At 45.7% G+C, this 21,426-nt stretch overlaps 1 protein-coding gene across 8 annotated transcripts in view; it reads left to right on the forward strand.

The window, feature by feature from the left end:
* Nucleotides 1-572: 572 nt before the first annotated feature.
* Nucleotides 573-21,426, forward strand: part of FOXN3 (forkhead box N3) — a 130,136-nt gene continuing 109,282 nt past the window's right edge. For 5 of the 8 annotated variants that reach the window (XM_014947020.1, XM_014947025.1, XM_014947023.1 and 2 more), the window contains exon 1: nt 2,205-2,766. In XM_014947020.1, the coding sequence (XP_014802506.1) occupies nt 2,224-2,766 (543 nt within the window). In that variant the 5' untranslated portion in view covers nt 2,205-2,223. Of the gene's footprint in view, nt 810-1,062; nt 1,105-2,198; nt 2,767-21,426 lie in introns of those variants that run through there. The other 3 variants (XM_014947021.1, XM_014947022.1, XM_014947028.1) reach the window with 3 other exon arrangements.

The raw sequence follows: 21,426 nt of genomic DNA on the forward strand, positions 1-21,426 counted from the left end.
GCGGTGAGGCCCGTCGGGGAGCGGCTGTGTCGGTATCCGCTGGGGCACCCGCAATTGGCAACGGATTAAAAATGTTCGCCCAACTGCGGGCTCTCATGTGACCGGCGCTCCTTTGTCTGGCGGCGGGGCGCCGCGGCAGCCGACACGGGCCTCGTTAACATCCCCCCCCTCCCCGCGCCGCCATGCACACGCACCGGGCCCCGCCAGCGGGCTGGGGGGGAGGGACGGTCAGCCCCCGGCACCCCTCACTCCCGTCCCGCTGGGAACCGCTCTCCGGCCGGGCTCCCCCGGGCCTCCCTGCGGCCGCCGGTGGCCGGTCCGAGCCGGGCTCCGGGGGGCCGCGGCCTCCCGGTCACCCCCGGTAGCAGTGAGGACGGCGGCCTGGAGAGGGGGGAAACAAGAAAGAAAGAGGGGAGAAAAAAAAAAACCGGGGTGGGGGGGGGATGGTACGATACGGCCCTTTGGGAGGGTACTGGCAAATAAGCAAATTAAACAGAAAGAGAGCAGCGTGTTGTCATAGCAACAGCGCAATTAAATTACTTTACTGTCAGCCATCATATAATTTTCCTGTTTGGAAGCTCATGGGACGTAACTTCCATTTGGAGCCCAAGTTGGGCGCGGGGGGTAGGTGGTGGTGCCGGTGCCCCGGCGGTGCTGGCGTTTGCCTTCTGGCTGTGCTGGCCACCCGTTTGAAAGCTGGCTACCGGGACCTGCCGAAGTTTGGCCTCCCGGTGTTTATATCAGCCTCGGCGTTTTTTTTCCCTCTTCAAGATACTTGTGTCAAACCACACACCGTTCGCCGAGCTTCGGTGGGTGATGGTGTGTATTAACGGGCTTCTGTGCATAAAAGTTCTGTATGTTTCGTTTTTAGTATAGGCTGCTTTGGTATAAAGTGTTTATAGAAAGACCTGAGGAACTTTCCTGTTTCGCTTTTGCCCTTTTGTAACGGCTAAAATAGAGCCCATCGTTTCTCTTTCCCAGAATGGCTAGCTTGTTCTTTTTTTCCTGTAAATAGGTGGCTTGTTCTGTTGTTACCAGTAGGTTTTTCTCCCTTCGTGTACAGTATTGACTGTGTGACTGCCTGACTTCAGGGAACTGCTGAGGGTACGTTTTAGATACAGGGAATCATTTTGATCTTGTTCAACCTCAGTGCAGGAAGATTCTTCGGTTTTAGGTCTGTTATTAACTCTTTCCAGTTTTTATTTCACTGCTGTTCACATCTCCAGACCTAGATCCTGGCAGTTTTACTGTCTGGAGTACTGCAGGAGAAGGTAAAGGAGTCTGTCTCCTGCTTCTGAAGTAGAATTATTGGGCTCCTGTCTGCTGTTTCTGAGTTGGGCAGGTGCCCAACTTCACCCAGCCTCTGAAGGGCTCGTGTCCTCCCGAATATCACCGCTCGCAGATATTCCCCACCCTGGGGCCTGCAGCTCATCCCACCTCTCCCGGGCCGCTGCTGAACATCACAGCAGTCTTTCTGACTCTGTTTTCTACCATGTTTGAAATACAGCTCAGCTTATGTTAAAATCTTCTCTGTTTACATACATTTTTAAAGTGCTCTATTCCTCTGGCGCATGTTTTCCCGTGTCTTGGCCCTGGTCCCAAAACTACTGTGCTTTGCTTTCCCTCCTCCCTTCTCCCACCCTTGCTGGGTTTGAAGTTCTGCTGTCATTTCTGAGTTTTGTTGCAACTGCGACTGTAGTCAGATTGGATGCTCGTCTGCTGCAGTCTTTAGCCAGAGTGACTTTAATCATGGTGCTGTTGTATTGTCCTCAAAAGTCAAACAGCTGAACTTAATCTGAAGCAACTGGCCTTAAGCCCCTCTTTTTTTTATTTTTTTTAATTTTTTTTAGTTTACATGCTTATTAAAGCGGTACAATCGGAGTATTCAATGATTTGATACACATATTCATCATTAAAGGGACATGTCTTTAGGATTTCCTGTGTGGGGCTTCATGTACATGCAGAAGCGAGGGGTATCGGGATTATGATTTTATTCCATCAGATGAAATTTCTTCCTTCTCCTGACTTGAGATAATTTTACTTCACAGCTGCGGATGAGTGTTTATGTGAGTCTGTCATTTTTAATGCAGATGGTAAAAGACCCAGTGACCAGTTAGGGCAAAGCTGTCAAAACGTTATGCAGTATGTTTTCATGAGCTTACTTTTCTCTCTGTTTCTTTCTCCCCTTCCTTCGGGTTCCCTCTCCCAGGAGCTGCTGTCTAAATGGGTCCAGTCATGCCTCCCAGTAAGAAGCCAGAGGGCTCAGGAATTAGCGTTCCCAGCGGATTGAGCCAACGTTACCAAGATAGCGATATATCAAAGGCACTTCACGATGACGAGGACCTAGATTTCTCTTTGCCTGCCATCAGATTAGATAAAGGGGCCATGGAAGATGAAGAACTAACTAATTTGAACTGGTTACACGAGAGCAAGAACTTGCTGAAAAGCTTTGGGGACTCGGTGTTAAGGAGCGTTAGCCCCGTTCAGGACATCGGTGATGACACGCCGCCGTCTCCTGCCCACTCTGACATGCCCTACGATGCCAAGCAGAACCCCAACTGCAAACCTCCTTATTCCTTTAGCTGCCTCATATTTATGGCCATCGAGGACTCGCCAACCAAAAGACTGCCCGTAAAGGATATATACAACTGGATCTTGGAACACTTTCCTTATTTTGCAAACGCACCCACTGGATGGAAAAATTCTGTGAGACATAATCTGTCCTTGAATAAGTGTTTTAAGAAAGTGGACAAAGACAGAAGTCAGGTAAGTTTGGAACTATGGGAACCTGTCTGGCTCTGAAAATATTCACCTGCTAATCCCAGAACGTGTCCGTAACAGGGAAATGCGGAATACGCAACGCTGTCCCTGGTAACGTAGCTCATTAAATTCAGAGAGCAAACATTTCTTTAGCATGGCTCATTCTGATTTTATTAAATTCATTGTCTAGACATCTGTAAGAAAGTACTCGGGGTGTGTGAGTGTGTGTGTTTTTTTTCTTTTCCCCCCAGCTGGTGTCTTCATGCATAGTGGTTAAATATTGTTTTTAGTTATCATGCTGTGGTAATGGTTTCTAGCTATACTAGATGAATGTAATCATGTTATAAATAGGCTGCTTGCTGTTCTTGGCTTATACAAATGTATAGTGAAAGGGTATGCCTTATGTAAGAGTCCATCGCTTTTTCCCTAGTCTGTGTTGTAATCTGAGAAAACTTCTTTCTTTTAAACAAACAGAAGTAGTTCTGAATTTCGGTGGTGAAGCTTTGTTCCATTTCAGGCAGGTTTTTAGAGAAACTCTGCAGAGTTTCTCTCTCTGAGAGAGACAGGTCTGGCATCAAAGGTGAAAGTTAGCAGTCACCGAGATGTCACTCACTGTCTCCCTGGGCTCATGTCTCTTCTGCGACTGGCGCGGTGGCAGAAGCCTGGGGAGCACGTTTTTGCTTTGGGATCTCTGTTGTCGTCACCTGGTTTGATTGTTGAATCCTCAGTGGCTTCTGGAGGAGGAGGCTGCGTGCAAGGGAAGGGGGAAGCGAGCGGTGGAGGCAGTCCTTCTCCTGGGTCTGCCTGGGGAGCAGGTATCGGTTTCTGAAGGGGACTGTCTCCAGAAGCAGTGCTCTGGAGGAATCTTTGGCAAAGTACGAGTATACTGATAAAAAATATCAGCTTGCGGATTAATTTCACAGGCCTCCTCACAGGTAAAATCACATCACTGACCGTCTGTCTCTAAAACTGGCTGAAGATCAGAAAGCGGATGCTTTTTCCTGGCAGAAACAATAGATCCACTCAACTTTTGTATTTCAGTGAAGTAAATTCCATTATTGTCTTGTAACTGGTTACCCTGAAACTAGACTTCTGTTGGTGGTGCTGTTCTCCCTATTTTGTGTGCAATTTAACTTTAAATGCTGTGGAATAGGAGCTCAAGTAGCTCTAGAGGAAGAGTCATACGTTATCCTAAACTACCAACTTTTCATTTTAACATTCTTTTCTCTGAAGCTTTCATTTTTTTTAAATGATTGACACTTTTATCTTCTTTTTTTTAAAATGTTATTCCCTAGAATCCCCTGTCCACATATTGCTGATTGCACCCTGTATGTTGGTATTTTTATAAATTGGTTGCTGTGAAAGATTGTGTGTGAGATTAAAAAAACCTGTTCCTGAACTGGATCCTGTTTTGTGTAAAGCGGAGTCTTAAATTCTTGTTTGGAAGTGAGACTGTAATAACAAGTGCCACACCAGACTTTTATGATCCTGTCCCAGACCGTAAGAAACCTTCACACGATATATTTTCAAAAAAAAACCAAACCAAATATTGTAACTGGCAAGGCATGTGTTTAGCGTTGCCGTTTTGTGTTTTTGTTCTGTCCCTCTTCCTCTGTTTACAAGTTGACTGTTTAGATTAGGGCTTCCTTCCTATGAGGAACTTGTCTTGGTGTCTATCTGTCAGATGCCCGGCAGTCTGCTGAGCTCCTGTGAACAATGCCACCACGCGCTGCTGCTCCGCGGGGAAGTGGTGGAGCACAATGCATGACTAGTCACCCACGTCTTGACTCCCTGATTAGAGCCATGGTTACACGGCCAGACAACAAGGTGTGGTGGGAGGCCTTGCCTACACCCATAACGAGGTGGGGTTTTATTCATTCCTGGAAAATCCCAGGTTTAGGAGAAAGAATTTCTCCTGTCTCCTGGAGATGCTGGTCACCTGCAGGTGAATGAGATGACAATCTGGAATGTAAAATGCAGCAAGGCAGGTCTCCTGCTGGGTTTCTTCTCCTGTCCCGGCCAAGGGAGGTGGCAGACAGAGTCCGGAGCGCAGAATTGGCGGTTGGTCAGACTTGCTGAATCAGGTGCTTGACAGCTAATTGTGGACTTGGAAAGCAGTAAACATCAACTGCTGGCTTTGAAAATACCTTCCTGTGTGTGCACGCACACACTTGGGCTTGTTTCGAGTCCCTTTCGGCAAGCATCTCTGCTGGGCAGAAGGAAGGTCTCCATCTGAAGGGTTCTCTGGGTTTGGGCTGGGGCTCGGGGCAGGGTAGGGAGGGGACTCTCCTCTATAAGGAATCCTTTCATGCCCCTTCTTCCCCTTTGCAGCTAGAATCTTCAAATTGCAGGCTTGCAGTCTTAATGTTTTTATGGGGGGGGGGGAAAAAGGCATTTAGGAACGGGGATGTTATAAAATGCTAACAAGATAGGCTCTGAAAGATGTACAGTGTGGGGGGAAGGAGTTAATCAGTGCTGGGAATTGCAGGCGTGCGCTGGTTGATGTGCATTGACACATTGTGAAAAGCCAGAAGCTTTTCCTCTCATAGTTGTGCTTCCCAGTGTTTGTTTGCGTAGCCTTTCAGTAATCGTTTTTCTAAAAAAAGTTCTGCTGAACACTTAATTCTTTTTTGAATTCCCTCTGCATAGTAGTTTTCTCAATCTTGGGTTCCACTAATTTATATTCATGGGGCTAAATATGTATTTAAAGTGGGCAGCTTTTTCTGCCTGCGTATGAATGCTTGCGTTTCTCGATGGGAGAATCCTTGTCACAGGGAAAGGAAAAAAGAAAAAAAGGCTGCATCTGTATCCCTTGAGTTTTTTGGCTTTCCCTGTCCTGGTGCTTCTAGGTCTGGTGTGGAATGCCAGGAAAAGGCATTTTTCTCCTCGGATTTGTTTATGCACTGCTGCAATGCCATCAGGTTTACCTGGCAGCCCGCAGGGTGACCGTTCATGTAACTTTGCTGCGAGGCTGAGCTCCTGGATGGAGACAGGGAGCCCGACTGAAGAAGGGAAAATGCTGAGCCCTTGATTGTACAAACCTCTTTGCATTGAGCTCAGCAGTTTAATAATAGTTGGCCAGAGTGTGAAGTATCACATGACGGGGAGTGGATGAGGAGTTCCCTGGCTTTGTTTATACTGCTGGACCTGTGAATTCAGTCATTCAGATTAATCCTATTGTGAACGTACAGATCTAAATGTCCTCTAGTGTGTGTCCCATTTAGTACAGCCCGTTAGCCCATGACTTCCCTGACTTCCCTACCATCTGGTCCTTGGCTATAGAGAGGAATTTTTCTTGTATATGTGTCTCCATAGCAACGAGTTTGCAGTTGATATGGAAAGTAAGCAGTTGCCCTAGCAACGGAGTTACTGATGTGGCAGCTTCTCTGCTTGCAGGGAAAGGGCTAAGCTAGTTCAGACGCATTATGTAGGTTTGCTGTAATTATAGCTGCGCCCACTAGTGCTGCTCTAGCCGAGGGTCTGTGGAAAAAAATTTGTTATAAACCCTATTTCCTTCCCCCCAACCCCCCTTCAAGATTTATTTTATTCGCGTAGGGATTCCTGCTTGGAACAAAGGCTGGTAGGATTGCATTTTCAGGGCACGTGATATGTCTGTGCCTTTTATGAATGCAAACTTTCTGGGTCATTATTATCAAATGAGTGAATGAGGGGAGAGGGTGTTCGACCCCCGTTGGCTTCTCTGTGGTTTTTTTTTTGTCTCAGTGAGCAGCCCACGGTGACAGAAGCCAGGGCTCTCGTCCCGTGCTCCTTTCTGCTATTCTGCCATGTTTTCCCTGGTCTGTGCTTCTTCAGGCATCCATCCTGTCGAGGGTTCCTCTTTGTGTCTGCTCTGCGTTGTCTGAGATAGGGAAATGCACACACGCTGCTGGCTGCGTGCACGCTGAAGAAATTTCAAGTCTCTTAAAGGTTTGTTTGGCACTCGTGCCGAGGGACGTCTCAATAAAAATGTAATGAGGGTAAAGGATATGTTTATGGGGATGGGAGAAGAAAATTCTCCTCGCTTGATGTGGAAGTTATTCTTAGAAGTACGTGGTCCATAACTGGGTCATGGAGATCCAGCCAGGCTCCTCCTCCGTCTGGAGCAGGCTCTCAGATCTGAGGACTCCCGAGTGGTCCTCGGGCTCCAAGAGAGCCAGCGTCCAACTCCTCCTGCTCTAATGCACTACCCCTCCTAAGAGCTGTGTCAGGGCACCTGAGGAGAGCCCTTGGGGGGGACCCTTTGGACATAGGAGACTTTTAAGGAGTCCCCCCCGCCAGGGTCTTTCCTCTGATGTGATAATGTCTGGGCTTTTGACAGGTAAAAACCCTGCAGAAAGATAAGCACTAGCTGGAGTGAGAGGAAAAGGAGCCTGCCTGTTCTTCCTTAGAATCTCCTAATCCAATCTGCATACACACAAAGGCGAGGGACCAGGGACCCTGTCCTCCCTCTTTTAACGCTATTATTCGGGAATATTTCAGAGGAGTGCGAAAGCTCAGTGGCTCTCTGGGGATAGGAATGATCTCTTCTGTTTTTAATATTATCACCTAGACTGACCCAAATAACACAAGCTCAGAATTTCACTGTGTTTATAACATGTGGTGGAGCTAAAGTGTCAAAAAAAACCCAAACAAACCAACCAACCCAAACAACAAAACACCCCCTCAGATTCATGTTAAAGACTTCAGGTGATGTTGACTCCATTAATAAAACAATACCCTAAATAAGCTGGTCCAACTGTTAATTTCCCAAATGGTTAGAAGGAGGTGGTGTCTTTTGAAGCTGGAATTCATCTGGTTTAGCTCAAAGTCCATTTTGTTACACCCTGGTCTATCATATTAAAAATCTCTCTAGATTCTATCAGAAATTTTCTCCTCAAATTGGTATTTAGAGAAATAAGGGTCATCTCTTTCCAGAGCAGACATTAAAGTCTCTAGAACTGTACTGTAATATGGGGTTTCCAGATACCAGACGATTTATGAAGGAGCTTTTCCTGAACCCTTTGAGTTTTGTTTTTGAAGTGCAAACCCAAGAAATTATACCAAATATTTAAATAATAGATTTCCTAGAGCTGTGTGTGGAAATAACAACGCTTCAGTTTCACTGGCTTCCAGCTGGTCGACTTCACATCAGAGCTTACTCTTTGGAGTGGAGGCTGCCTGTATGAACTGGTTTAGAGCTGTACAAAGCATAATCAGTTCTTTTTCAAATAATGATGAAGAGCTGGCAATCGGGAGAGTCCTCTGAACCTTCCTATCTGAGGTATTTACGTTATCTTGTTCTTGGTTAAGATGGGCAGGCGCCCGGCTGGGTGGCTGGGGTGTTAGTTGCACATTGACAGGCTGTTGACCTACCGGAGGGGACTGGGTTACTAAGGTTACATTAACTGGAGTAACTGGCCATGTCTGTGCTCCTGACCTACAGCAAAGACAGTTCGAAGCGTATTAAGCAGCACTGAGAGAGCCCAGACAGAAAATCAGGAGTGTGGTGGGGCTGATGAGTCTGTTTTTCAGCTCACACCTCCCTTGCTCCTGGCCGTTTGCTCCGGCACCTTCCGGGCACAGGAACTTTTTTATTTCTGTGACAAACCACAGATCTGGTCAGGGATCTGATCGGGTAGATTTTCATCTTCCCCCCCACCTTTTTTTTTTTTTTTTTTTTTTCCAATTCTTGAGTTGCTTTTCAGCTTATTTCCCTGATTCAGATCACAACACCGTCCAACAAAACAGTTGTGCCAAGATGATGAAGGGAGTGGAAATGATGGTGAGGCTGGGGAATACCTCTGGTTGGGACTGCAGAGGAGGCAGGTGTTGCCATTGCTGATGGAAGGAAGGCCTGGTAGAGGCTGGCAGCTGCAGGGAGAGTCTGTGCAGGATGGCTTGGTGGGGTAATGGATTGGTCCCTACCACAAGGTAATGAGAAAAGAACTTTAAATATGATGGGAGGCTTTCCTCTGTTGGGGACAATTCCCCTGGGCGCAGGACTGTGCTATTTGTTTGTCAAGTGGCCTCTGTTGGTGGCTCGTTGTGGTGTTTTACAGGTGATTTAAAGTGATCAAAGCCTGGGCTGCCACCACCAGGCATGGTCGATGTCCAACCTTGCCTCCTGGTCCCTTTGCTGGGGGACTCAACCCATCTGGGGTTGCATTTCCAGCCCCTCTCAAGCTCCTACTGGCACATGTGCCACCACACGGTGAGCGGGCTGAAAACTACTTGTGTTTATTTTCGTTGGGGTTATTTTTCAGTGGGTGAATTTAGTTGGGTTCGTTTTCAGCTCCCTGCTTAGCTCCTGGTCGCTGTGGTCAGAGGAGCACCAGTGTCAGCACAGGCCGTGGGCTCAGCTCTGTTTAATGTGGCGTGAAACATGGCCCTCAGCCAGCCCCGAGCTGACCCGGCGGGAGGAGGTGGGGAAGGGAAGGGGCAGAGGATGCTCTTGCCTTTGAGAGCACAGACTGCAACATGAGTGAAATGGTCCTAGGACAAGTGCAGCGGGGTGTGTGTGCACATCTTATGTTTCCTCGGCTTTAGAAGGTTTGTTTCTTTCTATTGTCCAAAGGTTTTAATATTGGCAGGAGGGGTGGCTTTGAGTGGAGCTGTGCAGTGGGTACTCTGAAAAGCTATTATGGAAAAGGGAAGGGTGCCCATAAGATCAGTTGTCAGGTTCTTCCATGCTGCTGCCTATATGTCCTTGTTGCCAGGTAGGTTTCTTCCTAATAGGCAGGGAGCTAACGAGCTGCCCTCGTCACTGCCAGCAAAGGAAGCACAGATCCTGGGGCCACGCTCTGGTTTGAGCACAGGAGGCCTCGCTGATGGTGGGGCTGGAGTATGTGCGTACAAAGAAGTGCTTCACATGGCCATTAACAAACACTGGCCCATGGAGGATCACTGTGAAGCTCCTGTGGTGGTATCAAGACATGTCCCTGAGCACCAGGCCCATGGTGGCAGCTGTATTTCCTCCAGCTGTGGCTGAACATCAGGTGAACTGGGCTTGCTGGTCTGATTGAGGATGCACCCTTCTGTCTCGCGCTCCAGTTCTTCAACAAAACATGAAAGAATCCATTTTAATTACAAAATGTGTGTCCCTTAGACTTCCTCCTTCCTTTCCTAAAAGGGAAGTGAAGTGTTTTACGTTGGCTGAAAGAGCACAGCAAATTGTGCTGCGTGGCTTCTTTTCCTGGGTGAAGGCCTCGTGAAAAAGTGTTTTAAAAGACTCGATCGTAATTGAGCAGTTGAAAATAATTGAGGAGTTGAAAATACTCTTCAGGCAGCCTGAAGTAGCCATTGAGCTGCTGGAGAAGCTTCCTCTGGTTCCTTGCTCTGGTTTCAGGCAGTTGCTGCATCCCACTCGCTGAGCCAGGCAGCTGGAACCTCCACTCATTCCTGTGGTGGCTCTGTGTTCCCAGTAGAGTTGTTCAGGTGACTGGCCCGGTGGGGTCTGAAGGGCCGTCTCCAGGCTGCTCATAACCACCTGTGCTATTTTCAGCTAATTGCTGTTATCTTCATCATAAACCTCGTTAAAGCAAATGAATGGTCCAGCATAGCACAAGTTGGAATCCTCATGAAAAAGGGCCCCGTTGTGACTCTTATTTTTAGTTTAGTTTGTTGGTATTTGTGTGTTGGTCAGTGGTGGCTTAGTGTGTAGAAGTAATTGAGTTCTCTCATTTCAAGACCGGGCAGACCGTTGGTCGATGAGGTCGTGGTGCAAGCACTGTACGTAGGTGTAACAAAGCAATGTGTGATGCTGCAGTTAGTCTTGTGAACACAGATTTGCTTAAAAAAAGCCCCACTGGTTAAGTTTTGCTCAGTAAAGCATCTAGGGAAAGACTGCTGCATGCTTATATGTATTTGTTAAGCTAATGAAGATTTCCATCTCTAAGTATTTGCTTTTATCTTTTGATTCATAATCTGGTATTTTGAAGCAGTGTAAGTCAAGTCTCCTGTCTTCTGGGCAAAGGAAGATAGTCAAGAACGTTTGCTCTAGTGAGACGCATATAAACTTTGCTGGTTTTCTGGAACTCCTGGTTTAAGTCAGTTTGTTATTAAGAAGTTTAAGAACAATGAGATTCTGCTTTATTCACTAGTAGCAGCTGGCTTGTTATGATCGATTATTTAAGTTTTGGTCTCAAGGAAAAAACTGTTTAATTTTGCTTTCTAACATCTGTCATTTGATCCAATTCCACATTAGTTTCAGTCTCCCTCCCAACTATTCTCCACCCGCTCTGGTGTCCCAGAGCTGGCCAAAAGCAGGGCTCCTGTGCTGCACCAGATCTGGGAAATCATTACAGGTGGGCTGGGGGGAGAGGGAAGGTTCTGAAATTGATTGTCTGGCAGTGCTTAATTGGCCAGCAGCAGAGAAGCACAGGCAGCTTATGCGTCCCTGGTCCTTGATGCTTGTTGCTCTGACATCTTGAAAGGTAAAATGGATCCTGTACGTCTGCTTGAATGCTTGTATCAGTCTTAAATCTTAGTTTTTTGGACTTAATTCTTGTGTGTTTTCTCTGATCTGGAGGAATTTAGGCACAGAAGTTATACCGTATGTTTTCTTTGGTTATGGAGACAAAGGCAGCTCTTGGGAAGGAGCAGAGATGTTGCTGTTGGACAGTGTCCCTGTGGATAGCTGCTGGTCAGCAGTCTGGCTGGCCAGGGACTAACTGGCCTTGGAGGTGAGGGCAAGGAGCATCTTTCTCAACTCTGCTGCTTTTAGTGAGAGCTTCCTGAGATGTTTTCCCTTTGAGCAAAGTAAGTGTCCGGGACTGAAGTTCACAGCAATTCTCACCTTTAATTACACCAGGGAGCACAGAATGCCTTGCTCTGCCAGGTCATCGTGGCCATGGTTCCTCTTAGCCTGCCCTCATCTTACTGATCAAGTGGCTGGAGCTGCTGAGATGCCTGGTAGTTGAGATACTGCACCCACATCGCTGCTGGGTCTGGTCATTTAGTGCAGATTATTTTCCAGAAAAGATAGCCACAGTTTTATTGCCATTGCAATAAACACATTTATTTATGTCTGGATGCTGACAAGATTTATCTACTTGCTGGCAACTGAACTGGCTTCTACAAAGTCCTTATTTTCTTGTAGCTGTCAGTGGTGTCAGACTCATCAATGATAGAGGTCATGTAAGATAAGCAAAAGTAGGGAGGAAGAAAGGGAGTGACCTTCCTACTCTGGCATAATTTTTTTTCCTCCTGAATTTTTGGTAGGTCATTATTGGCCCTCCTTAGCCTGGAACATTACTTGTTTTCTTCTGTGCTTCCACCAGTTTGGACTCCTAACTTCAAGAAGTTTGCTTTTGATTTACTCTTGAGTAAACAACAGCAGAATTGGGACTTACGGCTGTGGAAGGTAGCAGTTGGAGCCATAAATGATGCCTCTGGATCTTACTCAGTTATCCATAATAGTAATTTTGGAGACAGTATATTTTAATTCATTAGTGATGTTCTTCAAATTCCGTTCTGGGTGTTACAGAAACTTTGTCCTGGGAACTGATGTAGGAATTTGTGAGAGGACTCATTCCAAGGATCTTAAATGGGAGTAGGTTTTTCCTTGCTACAGTAGAAAAGAAACGAAATTGCTGCCCTTAGCCAGTGACGTTGAGATCCCAAAACACTATCCACGGCGTGCTGAATTGCTGTATTTCCTTGCAGCAGTGAACAGTAGCAATTTACCACTAGCTGAGTACTATCAGGATTCTGAAATGCCGGTGTAACTTGCTGAAAGACAACCCTTGGTAAGCAGAGGAATGAACAGGCTTTTGTGTGGGGAAGTCTCAACAGCGTGGAAAAGTGTCTATGGCAGAACACGGAGCAGAGACCTATGGATGGGGTTTTGCACAAGAGAATCCAGTTGAATGCTGAATTCGCCCTCATTCAGGCTATGAGCAGAAAATTAGGCGCTGCTCCAGAGCTATATTTATGAGATCCTGTGGCTGCCTGCTGTGGGAGGGCACTCACTGAGATGAGGCAAGTATTGCAAATATTTTTCTGAGTTTGGAAAAAAAACCCAACGCCTACAGTGCAGCTTGCAGGGGCTTCAGGGGCTAATGCAAGACTAGGGTTAGGTACTCAGATACTTTACCCCAAGCTTTCATTTCCATGTTTTTATCTCTTTTCCTCACCTTTTAGGGTGGAGAGTGGGAACACATCTCTCCTTAGGTTATTGTGTATTCCAGTAAAAACAGGGAAATGGTTTGTGAAATGCTTTGGTTTTAGATTAGGGGGAGGGTAAACACTCTTCAGGTTGATACAGAACGTAATAAATGTAGCAGTTTTGCAATTAGATCTGTTTTCTTTAAATTGTTGGAGAGAACTAAGTAGTTCTTGCATGGTTCATCTTTAGGAATAAAGTCCTTGCTATGTAGAAAAAGCTGTATTTGCGAGGTTCTCCTTGGTACCAGTGCCTTGCACTGGCAGTGTGCGTGCAGCTTTAGGTATCAGGAAGAAATTTTTTACTATGAGGGTGGTGAGACACTGGAACAGGTTGCCCAGGGAAGTTGTGGCTGCCCCATCCCTGGAAGTGTTCAAGGCCAGGCTGGAGGGGGCCTTGAGCAACCTGGTCTGGTGGGAGGTGTCCCTGCCCATGGCAGGGGGGTTGGAACTGGATGATCTTTGAGGTCCTTTCCAACCCAAACCATTCTGTGATTCTCCAGCCCTGGAATAGCACAGGAGCACTGCGCTTCCAGAGGTCCTCACTGCTCCTGGGAGCACTACGACGGGTTTTGGGGAGGAATATTTGACAGCATTCAGAAGTTCCTGCTGCCAGCTCAGATGGAGCTACAATTACACTTAGACTTTGAGAGAAAATGGTACAGAGCTCCTGGGTCAAAAGGTATTTAGTTCTGCAGGAATCCCCTTCAGAGATTATACTTATTTATAAACTTAACTGGAAATAATGATATGATTCTTACATAATTCCACCCTTCCTGAATGACTTGATCCTGGTGCAAGTAACCCGTTGCCTTGCCCACGTAGCTGAGGCTGGGAGGAGGAAATGCACGGTGTGCATGGGAAATGCAGGTTTTTGGTCTTTACTTGGGTGAGATGGGAAGTTGGGGAGTCAGGATGTGGCCCAGATGGCTGGGAATCAGACAAATGCTGGCGCTTTTAGTGTCGCAGGGTTTGTTTTGAAACAGTCCCATGAACTTATCCAAAACGTTTTTTCTTCCTGTTTTGGCAATTAACGTAATGCATTTATTGTTACATAATTACCTTGTTGCACTAATTTATTTCGGTTTTCTCTCTCTTTAACCCCCTTCTTTACAGATGAATGTTTTCCCCCTCAGTGCTAAATATACAAACCTTGCTGTTGTAAAAGAGGGTAGATTTATTTTTCACAATTTTATATCAAGTTCTAATACTTTCTAGACTTTTGGCTGCGTGGCAGAGAAAGAGGAAAGAAGCTGTCACAGAGACAAATTGCACAGAAGACTCAGTACGGTGCTAGCTTCCAGCTATTGAGACAAATGGGATTTTATTGTTCAGGCTGTACCTCCTTTTCTGCTTAAATTCATTTATTCTTGTATCTCTGGGTATGTATGTGTGTGTGTGCGTGTGGGTATGAAAATATATTTTATATATAAAAAGCATTACATAGTCATATTGTTTTTTAGATCATCCAAACACTTTTAAGGTAAAATGGGAGCAAAAGGGAGCATGGATTTGGGCTGTCACACAAAGCTTTGTATCTACTTGCATCTCTGCTTTAGGAAAATGGGATGCTGTTACAGCGGTACCTCTCTGCAAAATTGCCTTAGAACACACATCTTCTGTTGCTGCAACCAGTTATCAATTAGTCTAAACAGATCACTCTAAATTAAGAGTCTAACTAACCTGAACCGTCTCTCTTGCTTTTTTCCCGAAACAAACCAGCACTTAAAATTTAGTAGAACACCTCCACTTTGATTCCTTTCAGGTCTTGCTAAAACACCTGTGAGATTTCACTGCCTTTTGGGCAGCGCTGCTTTTGTTGGGAGAAATGAAGTTCCTTGTTCTTGGCTGAGCAACCCTGCTTTGATGTGTCATTTGCTGTTGGCTTTTAGAGCTGAGTAATTCTGAATTTGGAAAAGCAGAAATGTAATTATGACCCTTTCCATTAAGAGGCAAGCTTTTCTGTCATTCTTGTTTGAGAAAAAAAAAATCATTTAGAAACCTTTGATTTTAATTTGTAGGATTGAAATTGTAGGAAAAATCTTGATTTCTCATCTTGTTTTTCTGCTGACTAGGAAAAAAATAGGAAAACGTGTCCCCCGTCCCCCCTCCCCCTGCTAAAATACTTGCATTATTTTAGTTTCAAAGTAAACATGCTTATGATCTAACCACTTTTGCTAATTACCATCTGCTCCTTCATCAGCACTTGAGTCCCACTCACCCTCCAGCGTCTTGTATGCCAAAAACGTGTTTGCCTGGGCTTGAGCTGACGGGACAAGAGGCCGTGTCTTAATTATGGTAGAATTATCCACTTGTGTGTCCCATCAGCTTTGATTTATTTCCTTTGCAATTTATGAAACGGGGTCCACAAACTTATTGGATTTGCACTCTGAATCTTTAATTTAGACGTGCGTTAAAAAGGGGAATAATTTGCTTCGTCATTAAACTCTTGGTTTTTTTTTTTCTTCTTTTGACTATCTGTTGATTTGTGGTGTTTGGCATCAGGTTAAACAATAAAACAGTTCCAGAGCTGATTTAAATGGCTTTTCAGTCCATGCCACGTGTAGCCATGTGTACAGAGACATGCTCTCGTTTGGGAAGGGGGGGAATTCTGTAGTTGCCCAAATAAATCCTCTGTGTTTGTGTCGTGTGGCTTTTTAAGTTAGACTAAGCAGTGCTAGCATCTAGGTGTGCCTGTGTGTTATAATATGGGGGGATATGACAAGGATGGTGTGGGGGGCTATTTATATAGAGATCTGGGCCTTAGAAGTTATGAAATTGGCTTAAAAATCATGTCATTTAAAAGAATGGGCAAGGGGGCGTGTGCCTTGTTTTAGAGCCTTTAAGATCTTTTACGGGCTCTTTTACAGAAGTGAGGACAGCTGGAAACGTTTTGGTTTGGTTTTGGTTCCCCCCCTCCACGATTTTGCACCATTTCATGACTTTCTAATAGAAACACCTAGTATCCCAACATGCTAAAAATGCTATGAATCGGCAAAATTAAAGCCAGATTCTGGAGGTTACGGTAAAGCTGTAATCTGTCAAGTTTCTTTCAAAGTCTTTTTGTTGGTGGCGTGTTTAGTATCGCCCTGGAGACTCTTCTGCAAGGAAAACACAGCAATTACAGAAATCCTCTTCTGTACCGTGCAGATGTCAGTGTTTGTGGTCACTGGGTGTGACTGTGAGGAGAAGAAAGACCCTTTGGAGGATGCCAGCCCTTCTCCACTGGTTTGGTGCTTTGAAACTGGTGTTCCAAAAAGAACACAAAAAGAAACTGGCTTCTTTTTGTGGGGCAAGCAATGGTGGATTTTCACACCACCAGCATGCTCAAGGGCTGGTTACTGGTTTGCAGCAGGATTTGGTATGTTACGCAGCTCTGAAAGGTAAGACCACTGCCATCAAAGTTTTTCATCCTCAGTAGGATGGACGGATTGGTCCTTTTTGGTCAGCCTTTGGATAGGACCTTCAGCAGCGTGCACCTCATTCTCTAGCTACGCGTTTTTCTCTGTCAGGGAGTTTGTACGTTATTTTTGGTTTCTTTTCACATTCAGATATTCATTTCTGATTGCTTTTTTTGTGTGTGGTTATTTCCCCCCCCCCCTTAGCGTTCTCGTTTGTTACTTGCATCATCTAGAAATGGAACCGTTCATAAACGTCCATCTGAGGAACACGCGGCAGGGGCAAGTGCTTTAAATCATGGTTGTATGGTGCTGAAAGGGCATTTGCATTTCAGAAAAGAAAAAAGTTGAGACCTTTTTATGAAGCAAGATTTAAATTTGTAAACCATCTGCTATTTTTGGTGTGTCAAATATGAAGGCTTCCTGTGTGAAACCGATAGAGAAAAAGATCACAGGAGACCTGGAGCAGTGACTCAGGTCACAGCAGGCCTGTTTGCGTGACACCTGTGTCATCAAAATAGCCTTACTTTGGCATCCTTAAATGAGATTTTTCTTTTCCTTCAGATGGTAGATCTGTTCAAAGGCATACTTGATCATGAATAATTTGGAGGAAAACAATTTTCCATCCTTCTGAGAACACCATACATCTTCTCCTTGTTGCTTCTGAACTCTTCGCAACACCAACATCTGATGTTGGGCAAGTTGTCAATTTTCGTTACAGGAGTCTGCTCAGGAATTGTTTCTGCCCGTTTCCTTCCACTTCAGGCATGTTAAGTCAGATAAATTCATACACTGATGTTTAATCACTGAGTACTAATCACCCTTGCGCAATATTGATCAACAGCCTTTTGGTATACAATGATCTGAATGAGTAATAGCTTTGCTAGTAAACTCCGAGGAATTGGGAGGGTGAAGATGATGAGTTAGCCCAATGTAGAAGTTCATACAGCTTTTCTATTTCCAGAGGTTTCTAGATTCCATCGAACAGTGTTGTCTTCTCTTTTTCCCCTCCCCAGCTCCAAACTGGTTTTCTTGTTCTCATGTTCAAGCCAAGCAATAATCCTTCCTTTCTGTGGATGGTGTGTCTTTCAACAAGTGCCCCAGACCCTCTTCTCAGGCCTGCTGAGGTTGTCCACAGTCTCATTTTCCTGAGGAGCCTGTCCTTTCTCCTCCTCCTCCTCTCGGCGCACTTGAAACTTGCTCAGGCTTCCCATGCAGCCCTAATTCATGGGGGCTGCCTGTGAACGTGGCACTTGAAAACATCTGCTTGTGAGATAATTCAGTTGAGAGGGGAAACCCAAGCAGGCAGGGCTGCGGTGTGGGGGTTGAAAGCTTTTTTTTTTTTTCTTTCCCCCCACCCCTTTCCTCCCACTCTTTCCTTACCGGGTAAAAGACCCGGTCTGTGCCTGAACTTGCTATTCTGAATAACCTCTTTTCTGTACCCAGCGACTGATGCTCACATCCTGTTTGCTACCAGCTTAGCTGAAAGAGCGCCCCGGAGAGTGACATTTCTATTTCTGTGGGGTTTGTTTCGGTGAGGTTGCAGGCTGGCTCCTTGCTGCTGCCTCTGTCACGTGCCTTTCGATTCTCTTCTGTGAATTTGAGGAAACCCGCTTTTCCTTTGCTCTTTGTATGAAATAGCAACATCACTGTGGGATTTGAAATCACATCTGGAAAAATGAGGTGGACTTTAAACAGAGGAAGAATCTATGTTGAGGAAGGATCCATAAGTATTTAGACTCTGCTAATGCAGAACTAGTCTGCACGGGAAATAACATGAATAAATCTATGAATCCTATTCTTGCCAAGCTGTAGGGTTTGATCAGGGTCTTGCTGACTTCCTTGGAAAAAATCTAGATTTAAATATTCATTTTTTTGCTTTAAATCCACACAGACCAGTGACTCTACGTCTTATTTCTCTAATGTAATCACTTTGCCATGTTTAATAAACTATCTGCACGCTTCCAAATCTGTTTTACTGGTGGAGGTGCTCAGGGAAGCTGAAATGCAGTATTAATTATCCCCTCTAAAATATGCTTGATTGAGTGGCTTGTGCTGCAGTAGTTCCTCGTGCCAAGCTTTGTTGCATCTGCTGCTTTTAGCATTTTACCAGTTGCAACCCGTAGAGCCTTGCTTGTAAAATACAGGCACCTTAAAAACCCAAGGAACAAAAACCCAATAATTGTCAAATCTATTTTTGAGATGCTGTGTGAAGGAGAATAATAAAGGGAGTCTTCTTACAGTTTCAGTGAATCTTCCTGTGAATAAAACTTTGAAGGCTAAGCAAGTTCATCTTCTTACTGTTTTTACAAGCCTGTGCTTCATCTTTTTTTTTACTTAAAGTGAAAATGGGAGGAAATGTGAGCACATCCGAATGAATTGCTCCCACAACGAGAAGTTCCCATGTTGTTCCTTTTAACTTACTCCACCTCAAGGATGACTTGGATGGGATCCGTCAATGTAGCTTGCTCTCTCCCCCTGTCACCGCATCCTTCTGCTGAGAAGGACAATTTCTCACCTGCTTTTCCCTCCCCTGCCTTCATGGTGGGATGCTCATCCCTTGGGGCAGGGCGCAGGCTCCCCAGCTGTGGCACGGTGAGGGACGGGGCCATACACCTGCAGGGAGGGCCAGGGGTCTGGGCTGGTGGCCTGGGTGGCAGGACGTGCTGTGCTTAATCCATGTGCCACGGTGTCTCCTGTTGGCACTTGAGGTATCACCGTGGCCCTGGCTGTCTCCTGCAGGCTTTGGTGCCATCACGATGTTTCTGCCAGGTGAGGAAAGCCTTCTCCTGCAGGTGCTGCTGTTTCAGTCCCACCGGGGTGTCCAAGAGGGAGTGTTCTTGCTGGAGTGGCTGGGTTTTGACCTCCCTGCAGGAGGCCAGTTTGCTCCTGGAGCTGAACTGGTCCTGCCCTGTTGTGCCTTCATTGCAGAGCCACTGATCTTACTACTGAGTTAGGAGGTGTTTCTCCAGAGCCTTGTGACGGTGCCTGGCACCGTGGAGGAGGGAGGATTGGTGTAGGCTGCCTCCAAAGGTACGGAGTCACGGTCAAGTCCCAGGTTTTTTGGAGTCTGTGAGGTTTGGGTTTATGACATTTGGGCTGTTGAGGCTCCTGAAGCCAGGCCCTGCCCTGGCAAGTTTGTGCTGATTTGTACTGTGTAAGTGAGGTGAAGGCTTCAAATGCATCAAGAAGTTGGCTCATTTTGGAGGATGTTTTCAGCACAGGGTGTGTGTTTTGTTTTGCTTTCTGGAGTTTCATTCAGCCATGAGAACGAGGAAAGGGAAAAAAGAAATGATAGTAAAAAATAGTATCTCTGAACCTGGTGTAGAAATGGGACACGAGCAGAGTGGAGTATGTGTATGTAAGTGGCAGAAATAATTTGTGCGTTGATAGATGTGTGGTGACACCGAGGTCTCTGTTGCAGGAGGACAGTTTTTCCTCAGCGTGTGCCTGCTGCAGGTGACAGGGATCTGTGGAGGCTGCGGAGCAAGGATCGGGATGGAGCACAGCTTCATTTCCCTACAGAGCCCCGGGACACTTGGAAACCCCACATCCAGGCAGCCTCTCAAACCCATTTATCAAAATGCCTGGTTTTCCCCCTCAATTCATCGTGTGAACCAATATTAAATACTGAGCAAGGAAAAACCCTATGTTAAATAAACAGTTATAGGGAAAAATGGTGCAAATCCATTAGCTTTTGTCAGGTCTTCTTCATTTCTATTTTTATTTGTCACTGCTAATGGATTTAGTGCAACCTTCTCCCCCCCACCCACCTCTCCTGGCTGTTAACCCCTTCCCCTGGAAATTCACTCACTGCCTTATTTCATCATTAATAGACTAGTAGGCAAAAAATGACCTGCAAACCTTTAGCACAGATATAAGTGTTGGATAATTTTTTGAATATCTGTGAGGTGAAGGGTTGTGTTTTTAAAATTGTCACTAGATTTTCATATACGATGTAACTATATATTTGTAAGAAAAGGCAATTTGTGTATTTTTTTTTCCCCATTTTAGAAACTAGATAATATTAAGAGTATCGGATGACCAGTGGGTGTTAAAATGAGTGCCCCCGTGACATAAAATTAGCACATCCTGTTAAATGGGCTGTCGGTCTGGAGTCTCTGGGAATTATTTTCTTTTTTCTCTTGCCATTGACTTTATAGGTGACCTTGAGCACTTAACTACTTTTTTTATTCTTTTGTTTCTGTGTCTCCTCAATTTTCTCTTCAATAGAGTAGGGATAATTGCACTTTCCATGTATACACAGGAATTCTATAGGCTGAAACGGCATTATTAATGCTACTTGCTACCTAATCTCCCTCAAGTACGCCCCGTGACGGGCTGTCACGCTGACAGCCTTGTCTGCTGGGTTCTCCTGCCTTCCCAGCCCCATCTCCCTGCCTCTGATCCTGCACTTTGTTCCTCCCTACCAGTGTCACAGCCTCTCTTCTCCAGCGCCCGGGCTTCGCCTGGCCTGGGGAGGCTTTGGGGAGGTGTCTGGGGTTGCCAGGCACTAGCGTGGAACAACATAAAACTGCTTTATATAGGAGCAAGGAATTGTTTAAGGGCACTTAACGACATTGCTTTCTTCAGCTGCTTGCAGGATTTCCATATGGCAGCCCAGTAGCTTTATGGGGTGGTTTGCATATAAACTCCACAAGGAGATATTTAACAAGCTAAATATGGCTCTTGAAGTTGGGTGACATAATGCAACACCTCCTGAGCCTGTTGGAGGAGTCATTTGATGATGAGAGGGGCGGGAAGCTGATGTGGTGTGGCAGATCCATTGCAGGCTGTAGGCAATAGCATTGTCCAAGCTTACCTGTACGGATGGACATACAGGAGCTGGTGTGCTGGAGGAGCAGTGGAGAGGCTGGAGGACGAGCAGTGGACCAGCTGTGCCCATGGTGTCATCTGGCAGTGGGTCACCATGACTGAAATTAAGATAGAGAAGCATTCTAGACCCAGCATTGAAGTGCCCCTTGTGGGATCAGGAGCCTGGACTCTGGGCCCATGCCTGGGCTGGGTAGTGTTTAGTGGTAGCTCAGACTTCCTGGGTGTTGAGATCATGCACTAGAAGATGTTCTGTCTTCTCTATACTCATGAGGGGGAGTGCCAAGTTAAAAAA

Source organism: Calidris pugnax, unplaced genomic scaffold, assembly GCF_001431845.1.
Source record: "Calidris pugnax isolate Ruff unplaced genomic scaffold, ASM143184v1 scaffold127, whole genome shotgun sequence".
Lineage (NCBI taxonomy): Eukaryota > Metazoa > Chordata > Aves > Charadriiformes > Scolopacidae > Calidris > Calidris pugnax.